Below are 10,000 nucleotides of genomic sequence, written 5' to 3'. Positions count from 1 at the left end.
TAACACCTCCATCAGCAGAAACAAAGCTGGGCAGATACATACCTGGACATACAGCGCTTCCAACCTAACACCTCCATCAGCAGAAACAAAGCTGGGCAGATACATACCTGGACATACGGTGCTTTCAAACTAACACCTCCAACAGCAGAAACAAAGCAGGTCAGATACATACCTGGACATACAGCGCTTCCAACCTAACACCTGCAACAGCAGCAACAAAGCAGGGCAGATACATACCTGGACATACAGCGCTTCCAACCTAACACCTCCAACAGCAGAAACAAAGCAGGTCAGATACATACCTGGACATATAGCGCTTCCAACCTAACACCTGCAACAGCAGCAACAAAACAGGGCAGATACATACCTGGACATACAGCTCTTCCAACCTAACACCTCCAACAGCAGAAATAAAGCTGGGCAGAAACCCACCTCGACATAGAACGTTTCCAACGTCTCTCTCTCCTCAAAGCAGTCAGAGAGTGACATGGAGCTGGGGACATGAGCGATGAGGACGGCACACGTCAGGGTCAGTGTGACGCCTGGTGGGCACTCAGGAACCGTCTCCAGGGCCCACACGATGGACACGGGCTGGGAGCACACCTTGCGGGCCTGACACTTGGATCTGTCACAGCTCAGCACCCGACGGATGTCCACCGACTGCAGGACAAGACAGGACAAGATAGATGTTCTATAAAACAAAAAATTAAACAAATTCCACAATGTATATTGGAAAAGGAAAAAGCATGAAAACGCATGTCAATTTTTAAACAGCAAACATTAATGTGGAAAAAAAACACATGCATAATTCTATGAGCAAAGAGAAGAAAATAGAATATCCAGCGAGCGACCAGAGAAACTAGATTAGCAGGTCTGCTATTAATTTGGATGGAATTTCAGATCAGACAAAGTCGCCAACAGTCACGTTTTCAATTCAATTCAGCTCATAACGGAAAGCATGCTTGAGAATAAAAACATCCAGAAATTAGCAAGTTATTTTTTTTTAAAGCATACATCTAGCCATATTCTAAATCATTTCGAAAAGAATATATTGATGTCTTTGAAATACATATTCAAATAGCGTCCTCTTGTTGTGATAAATCTGATGACGAAAAGGGGACAGAGGGGAAAAAACGTTATTTTCCATGTGTGCTGAAAAGATAAAGGAAAACAGCACTGCACTGTCCTGTCAACAGCCCATGGTGATATGTTCCTAGTGTGCTGCTGACCTGAACTGACTCGTCGCTGACCACTGAACTGACTCAGTTTGCACGTCACTGACCACTAAACTGACTCAGTTTGCACGTCGCTGACCACTGAACTAATTCAGTTTGCACGTCGCTGACCACTGAACAGATTCAGTTTGCACGTCACTGACCACTGAACTGATTCAGTTTGCACGTCGCTGACCACTGAACAGATTCAGTTTGCACGTCGCTGACCACTGAACTGATTCAGTTTGCACGTCGCTGACCACTGAACTGATTCAGTTTGCACGTCGCTGACCACTGAACTGACCCCATCTGACCAACACTGCCAGCAACAGGCACGTTCAAATCATTGAACACAAATAAGTCACGTACTTCTTGTGACGCACAGTTTAAAATAATGATTTGAAATGTAATATTGCTGATTACACTTACCCAGTGAAGAACAGTAAGGCTGGTGATGGTCAGTGCAGACAGCTCGTATATCTGCTATGCTTTGTTTCCACGGCTTGCTTTGTGTGGGTCCACGGAACATTTGTGACGTGCACTCAGCTTTTTCAAGTCTGGCCTTAAAACCCACCTCTTCTCCAGATAGCCTCCCTTACCTGCCCCTTCGTTGTTTTTCAGTTGTTGTTTTTCTGTCTAGAGTTATGCATGCGTGACTGACTGGTGTGAAAGTGCTTTGATTTGTCTCTGCACAAGATTCAGCGCCATATAAACACTGATTATTATTATTATTATTATTACTATTATTATTATTACTATCACTATTATCAGGGAAATTAATACTGGAATGAACCTGAAAGTTCTGAATACCTAAACAGCTATAATCATGAATCATTCTCACCTTCTGGAATGGGAAAGGATCGTGCGCAGGTGCCCCCGGGCTGCTCATGCGCACCCAGTTTTTGGCGCCCTTCCCCAACAGCTGCAGGCGGAGGCAAAGCTTGGTGTTGTCGATGTCCTCCATCAGAGGCAGAACTGCCTTGTTCAGAATCTCCTTTTTCTTGCCAATGCCACATTCCTGTAACAGCGCCACGTCTTTCATAACATTTCAAAGCTCTGGCAAAACAATAACGCGATGACAAATTATTAATCAAATTCACAGAAAAATCACTTATCTTTGTTCTGAAGCTTGTAGACTACCTGTAAAAACTGACCAGCGTGATCTTAACACCTGGCGGTTTCAGCTACACAACACAATTTCAAATACTGCCTACACAGCTCACAGTCATGATGGGTCCGCTAAGTGTTGCATAACTACAACGGTCAACTTGCGCGTGGTTTCGCCCGGTGCTGTACTGTTTCTGGGCCCTCTCTGTCATTCACTAATAATCCAATAATTAAACAATAACGCGATGATTAATTATGTAAGCTTATCTATAATTTATTCACCTTTTTTTTTCTCAAGGCCTGACTAAGCGCGTTGGGTTACGCTGCTGGTCAGGCATCTGCTTGGCAGATGTGGTGTAGCGCATATGGATTTGTCCGAACGCAGTGACGCCTCCTTGAGCTACTGAAACTGAAACTCTGACAAAGCGCACATCCTGTTGCTTGACGCCACCTAACCGTGAAGGCCATACCTGGTGGCTATACACTGCAGAACATCAAGGATCTTTGTAACGAGCAAGACAGCAATGTACTTCTGAACGACAGCCTGGCCTGTAAAAGCGTCGGCTTTTGTTCAAAAAAAGAAAAGAAATCCCTTAGCGTTCAACAAACTGAGCAGGTTATCACCAAAACGAATAAAAATAATCAATATTACAAAATGAATATATCAATTGCATATGGACAGAAAAAGCCAAAGGTAGGCTTGTACCTTCTGGTCGTGCGTAAGCACGGCTTGAAAAACAACTATTTTACAGCTTAATCTCCTCTTAAATCCTGACAATGGTTTCGCTGGTGTTTGGTTGTTTATAGTGATGAGATGTGCTGGAAAATGTTCAGGTAAATGAATCAGAAGGCAGAAGTAAGAGAGGAGAAAACAAACAAAAGGCAGGAATGATAACAGAGTTATTTGACAAGTTTGAGAGCTCTGAGAAAAATGGGTACATGCATGGACAACTAGTTACTAAAGTCTGAGAGAGCTGTGAGAAAGATAAACACAGAGTTACTTAAGATGCGTGAGAGCCCCGAGAAAGATAGATACACATTTCTTACGAAGTGTGAGAGCTCTGAGAAAGATGGGTTACGCTGCTGGTCAGGCATCTGCTTGGCAGATGTGGTGTAGCGTATATGGTTTTGTCCGAACGCAGTGACGCCTCCTTGAGCTACTGAAACTGAAACTGAAACTGAGAAAGATGGATACAGATTACTAAACAAGTCTGAGAGCTCTGAGATGGGTACAGATTACTTCAATGTGGGAGCTCTTATAAAGATGAGTACAGATACTTAAATCTGGGAGCTCCAACAAATATGGGTACAGATCACCACACAATTCTGAACCAAAATACAAACATTCCCTTTCTGAAAGTCATTCATTATTTTCATTGTCAAAGATAAGTGAGGGACTAATGCGAGATTATACATCAAGAATAACAACAACAATAACAACAACAACAACAACAACAAAGATGATTGGATTTCTAAGCCTTCAGACAGTGTTTTGCACCTTTCAGTGCCAAATATTATCAATGCAGTCCTTAACTGTAACTGCAGCCCCACCTTTTGGAAGTCCTTAATGCTGAGGCGCTCATCCCAGATGTAGGTGTAGACGGCTACCTGCTGACCATCATCATCTTTGCTGTGCGAGCTGCACACCATGGCATGCAGCACGGGGCCCTCCTGGTGTAGTCCACAGCTGCTGTAGGTGCAGACATACCCTGAAAAACAGTCCGTCACGATGCGGACCTGACCAGGGGCCGGCAGGCAGAAAGACGGTGAACTGTCTCTGACGTCACCGGAAGCAGGCTGGGTGTCTATGTGACGTAATTTTGTGACGACAACGCCGCCTTGATCTCCCAGGCTGACTCGGTACACGTTGACCTGCGTGGTGTCGTAGCCTGTGGGCAGAGCGTGAGGCAAGGTGATGAACACGGGTTGCCGGAACCGGAAACCATGTCCGGCACAATACTCAGCCAGAGGACTCAGGATTTCTTCATCTTCGGGCAGCTGAAGGACATGGCGAATTTGATTAACATTGGCGCAGACTGCAGCCAGCACGTCCACAGACGGGCCATTCTGCACAGCGCCGGGTGGGACATGGAGAAGGACATCAGAAAACTCTGTGTGAAGAGAGCCACCTTCATGGGTGAAGTCAAAACATGCCTGCCACTGACGGCACACAATTGGGGAAGGCCCTGATCGCATGTGGGGTTCAGTCTGAGTTGCTGTGGTACCATGGCAAACTCCCAGATTCTCTGGTAATGTCTCGGAGCTTTTCATCAGCAACTCAGTTAGTGGTTGCTTTTTGTAATCGGGTGCCTGGCACGTGTCTACAGATTCATTATCTGTGTCACTGAGAGAGATGGTGAACTCCATGCACACAGAAGAGGACCCGGAACTCTGACTACATAAATATGACTGTGGTGATTTCAAGTCATTGACAACTGTTTGTGCTCCAAGGAGCTCAAGCTGATCAAGATGATTCACAGGGGGACTTGAAAGGCTGGAAGGAGCACTGTATTGGGTCAGGTTTACAGAAGAAGTAGTCAGCAGACAGCTTGAACTGCCAGAAGATGTGTGCTGGGTTGGCAAGCTGTCCTTCACGGAGGTCAGAGTTTGAGCAGTATCCTGCATGGAGTTTTTATCTTGACGTCCAACGACTGGACTCAGATTAACGCTGTGTTGCCAGGTTGCTTGTTCGGTTTCAGCATGCTGACCGACTGCACGGGTGACCAGATTGCACTGCTGAACAGCACTGTTAGGAATCTCGAGTCGTCGTTCAACGCATGTACTCTGTAGTTCGGTGACGCGTTCACTCTGCCTTTCAGTGATGCATTCATTTCGTGCTTCAGTGACGTATTCATTCAGGTTTTCAGTGACGCATGGACTCTGTGATGCAGTGACTTGTGGACTGTTTTCAGTGGTGTCCTCTACAGTTGCAAGCGGACGGTGTGTTACAGTGTAACTTGGCAATGGGTGACCATGGTTTTCAAAATGAGAGTGGTAGCTGGGCGGCGGATCAGCTTCTTCAAAGCTTTTCAGATATGACATCTGCACAGTGTCCGCTAACCCAGCTTCCCTCCTCATGACTAACCCTGAATCCGTCCGTGGAACATCAAACCGGATATTGCCTTGCCCAGGAGTTGTCTGGACAGAATGGAATTCCACCTGATTTCCCTTCCCATGTTGTTCTAAATTTACCGGCGTCATGCGAAACGCACCTCCTATTGATGATGCAAGACTCTCCTCGGAAATGTCTGCTTTGCTATGCGAATGTCTGTCAGGTGTGGGGAGACTTCTTTGCTGGGTTCTCGAAGCCTCAGACACAAGGTCTGCAATGACAGGTATGAACAGACCAGTGCCAGTCGTTCCCTGCGTCATGCACACTTCCTGAAGTTCATCACGGAACTTCTGAGGGCTGCTGCATCTGGAACAACAGTGATGACGTCTCTGATGAGGAGAAAACGGATGAGGAAAAGGAGGAGGACTGCCAAGCAACGTATTGACAGGGGATGTTTTTTGTTGTTATTGTTGTTGTTGTTGTTTTTCAAATGAAAAATATTTAATGCAATTTGCAAAGTCGTGTATGATCTGTATGTCTGCCTGTTTGTCTGTCGTTTATTGTGTGTGTGTGTGTGTGTGTGTGTGTGTGTGTGTGTGTGTGTGTGTGTGTGTTTGTTTTGTTTTGGTTTTGGTTTTGGTTTTTTGTTGCTGTTGTTGTTTTCAAGTGAAAAAAATATTTAATGCAATTTGCAAACTCGTGTACCATCTATCTGCCTGCCTCTCTCTCTCTCTCTCTCTCTCTCCATTTCTTTCTTTTTGTTTCTTGTTGCTCTTTTCAGATTATTTTCATCGCCTCTTCCCCTAACCCCCACCCCCACCCCCCCCGCCCCGCCCCCCCCCCCCCAGTCCCCCTCCCCCGCCTCTCTCTCTCTCTCTCTCTCTCTCTCTGTGCATATGTGTTTGTGTGTGTGTGCGCGCGCGCGCGCGAGTGCATGTGAGGTGGAGCCACGCCTAGGACCCAGTGCCTTCCAACGACGGCACAGTGTTTGCCTTACCTCTGCTTCAAGGACAGTAGCTGAGCGTCAGGGATTCCCAGTGCACGTGCAACGCGTTCGAGCTGTCCTTCATTGAGTAGCAACAGCTTCTTCTCCCAGGCACTTCTGTCTTCAGGGAACCCAGGGATCTTGGGACACTCCACCTACAGTAAAAAAAAAAAAAAAAAAAAAAAAAAAAAAGTGGGAGAGGGGGTACGGGGGTGTGTGGGGGCGGTGGGGGTTGGTTTTGTCTCACACCAACCGACCATATCAATTTCCTTTCCAATCAGCCACGGTTGTCCAGGATCTTTTATCATTCTGTTTCTTGCACAAAATATTTGTTCGTTCTTTACATTAACGTCTTTTCACTGTAAGTGATATTAAACGAGAGTAGGGAAAAAATCGAGGGAGGGAAAAGAAATTACTGTGTACGCATGCGAGTATGCGAAAGTGTGTGTCCGTGCGCACGCTCGCGTGTGTTTGTGTGTGTGTCTGTAAGCATGTGCGTAGTAGAGGTAGCAGTGGTAGTATGTTGCTGGTGTTCTTGTTTTTGTCTTATTTTTTCCTCTCTTTTTTTTTTTGGTATTTCTTTCTCTTGTTTTTTGTTTGATTGGTTTGTTTGTTGTTTGTTTGTTTTGGGTTTTTTTTGTTTGTTTGTTTTGTTGTTTTTGTTGTTGTTGTTTGTTTGTTTGTTTTGTTTTCTGTTTTTTGTTGTTGTTGTTTGTTTTATTTTGTTTTGTTTTGTGTTTTGTAGTTGATCTTGTTCTTGCGCCCATCATCGCCATCCCTAGTGTCGTTTTTTTCCATTTTCTAATATCCTCTGTGTGTGTGTGTGTGTGTGTGTGTGTGTGTGTGTGTGTGTGTGTGTGTCTGTGTGTCTGTGTGTGTGTGTGTGTTTCTCTCTCTCTCATTAGATGGTTTTCTTGCTGAACGGACAATGAAATCTCTCTCTCTCTCTCTCTCTCTCTCTCTCTCTCTGTGTGTGTGTGTGTGTGTGTGTGTGTGTGTGTGTGTGTGTGTGTGTGTGTGTGTGTGTGTGTTCTGTTCTGTTTCACTCACGTGGAAGTCGACAGTGGTGACCTTCTCTAGGTCGTCGGATGAGGTAGCCTCCCAGGTGGGGAAGATCTGGCTGGCGTGCAGGTGGGACACGTCCACCACGGCGTGGAAAGAGGGTGCCGTCTGGAAGAGGTCCTCCCCGCGCTGCAGCAGCCATTTGTGGGTGAAGACAAGCTGACAGTCCTTCTCCTTCTTCATGCACTTGCGACAACTCAGCAGACGGCTCAGGTCACAGGACTAGGAGAGGCAGAGAAATCAGCATCAGTATATCAGTAACTCAAGAAGGTGTCACTCACTGCGTTCGGACGAATCCATATACGCTACACTAAATCTGCTAAGCAGACGCCTGACCAGCAGCGTAACCCAACGCGCTTAGTCAGGCCTTGAGAAAAGAAAAGAAAGAACGGGCACCACTGAACACCACCGAAGTGACTCAGCAGCAGTGCAGGGTCTCCTCTGGTGTGTGGCCTCCTGGCGACCTAACATCGATGGTTCCCTGTGGACTGTCGACGCTGGAACTGCGACGGACGAACCCGGGTGTGGCCGTGTATGGGGGAATCTAAATGAGTGGCGTGGGAGTAATGCCACTGAAACGGTGCAGATGAATGGGGCAGCAAAAAAAAAAAAAAAAAAAAAAAAAAAAGAGAAAGCAAAGGAAAATTGTTGCTATCATCGGTATCCGTCCCCCTGAACACAGGGCACGGCTGCCACCATGGCGGGGTAAAAGCGGTCATACACGTAAAAGAGTTGCAGCCCACGAACGAAGAAGAAGAAAAGAAAGATCGTTATCCGTTGTTGCCGTCGTCGTCATCTTTATCATCATCGCCATCTCATCATCATAACTATTAGAAGAAAATCTTTAGCATTCTTATTTGCTTCAGAGGTTCTCTGTGTGTGTAGGGGGTGGGTGTTGTTGTTTGGTTGTGTGTTGTTTTGTTTATTTGTTTGTTTGGTTTTTGTGTTGTTTTGTTTATTTGTCTGTTTAGTTGTTTTTTTTTATATATTATAATTATTATTTATTTATTTATGTACGCTTATCTATTATTTATTCACCTTTTTTTCTCAAGGCCTGACTAAGCGCGTTGGGTTACGCTGCTGGTCAGGCATCTGCTTGGCAGATGTGGTGTAGCGTATATGGATTTGTCCGAACGCAGTGACGCCTCCTTGAGCTACTGAAACTGAAACTGACACTGGTTGGTTAGTTGCTTGATTGGTTGTTTCGCCACCACCAAGCAAGAAGTTTTAAGGCGTGAAACAACCATGACCAATTCTGTCGTCAGTTTACAGAGCTGTCCGATAACAAGACAAGGCAGAAATCTTACATTCCGTTTCAAAATATATATAACGTTTGAAATCAGGAGAGTTGTGATTGTATGAGCTTAGTACATTACAGATGTGCTGAACTTCAACAATAAACAGATAACAAAGAAAGAAAGAACTGTGCAGACTCCCAGTACCTTCTCTGTGGTGAATAAATGGTTCCCATCATCATCCAGACAATGCCGCATCCACGAGTTCTTTGGCAAACGCAGACGTACGTAGACTCTGGAGCCAAGATGCGACCCGAGCAAGTCTAGTGTGCTCTGTTGAGCGGACACAAAGCGCGGTGAGAAAAACATAAACATGATGGAAATAATGAAAAAGAACAAGAGGGGAAAAAAAGGAATAAACAAGGCGAGGAAGATAAGAAAGAAGTACAAGGAGGAGGAGGAGGAGAATGAGGAGGTTGGGGGGCGGGGGGGGGGGGGGACGAAGAAGATGATGATGTGCTAAAATGGAAATAGTACGAAGAAAGAAAGGGGTTGTGTTAGTGATGCTGCAGCAGATGAAAGTGATGGTGATGATGGTACAGCACGAATGAGTGTGCTAATGAAGAACAGGAAGGAGGAGGAGAAGGAGAAGAAGAAGAAGAAGTGAAGCTTAAAAGGCAAAGTTAGCACTGCAACATAGGTAAAAATATATGATAGATATCATAATGACAATACTTCATCACTCGAAATGATAACGACTCTTGCAATAAACATACGTAGCATTTTACAGCACATTCAAGATATTTCAAGTGCTATAAAAACAATATCTAACAGCACATTCAAGATATTTCAAGTGCTATAAAAAAAACAATGTCTATTTCTGTATTTCTTCATAACAACTCATACACAATTATTTCTATGTTCAGAAAAAGAAATAACTGTATTCTGTCAGTGAAAATCTGTACCAATAACTTTAAGCATTTTGTGTGTTCTTTAAAAATCGATGAAAACAAAGCCAAGTGCCTTTTTGGTTTAGAAAAGATTATAAAATTATCAATGTGGTTTTTTTTTTAAAGTAATGCAAGAAATACACATAAAGACCGAAAATAATTTATTATGTTTATCTATTTCTTCAAACCACTGGAATGGATTATACTGTATATTTCCTGTACTCTATTGCATTTAATCATATTGTACTGTAAACACGGAATCGTATTGTATCCTTTCTTATCGTATCGTATCGAATTTAGTCGCATAGTACCGCATCGTAACATAGCGTATGGTATGGTATGGTACGGTATGGTATGGAAGTGTATCGTAGCATATTGTAGCGTATCTATTGTAT

At 44.5% G+C, this 10,000-nt stretch overlaps 1 protein-coding gene across 1 annotated transcript in view; it reads right to left on the bottom strand.

Annotated features, from left to right (window-relative positions):
• Nucleotides 1-10,000, bottom strand: part of LOC143287722 (uncharacterized) — a 21,527-nt gene that overhangs the window by 5,891 nt on the left and 5,636 nt on the right. The window contains exons 3-8 of the mRNA XM_076595960.1: nucleotides 8,863-8,988; nucleotides 7,409-7,642; nucleotides 6,371-6,513; nucleotides 3,873-5,739; nucleotides 2,056-2,232; nucleotides 433-660 (exon numbers count right to left, since the gene is read on the bottom strand). Of these exons, the coding sequence (XP_076452075.1) occupies nucleotides 433-660; nucleotides 2,056-2,232; nucleotides 3,873-5,739; nucleotides 6,371-6,513; nucleotides 7,409-7,642; nucleotides 8,863-8,988 (2,775 nt within the window). The remainder of the gene's footprint in view (nucleotides 1-432; nucleotides 661-2,055; nucleotides 2,233-3,872; nucleotides 5,740-6,370; nucleotides 6,514-7,408; nucleotides 7,643-8,862; nucleotides 8,989-10,000) is intronic.

Source organism: Babylonia areolata, chromosome 11, assembly GCF_041734735.1.
Source record: "Babylonia areolata isolate BAREFJ2019XMU chromosome 11, ASM4173473v1, whole genome shotgun sequence".
Taxonomy (NCBI): Eukaryota; Metazoa; Mollusca; class Gastropoda; order Neogastropoda; family Buccinidae; genus Babylonia; species Babylonia areolata.
This window is presented reverse-complemented; position numbering and strand designations above follow the sequence as displayed.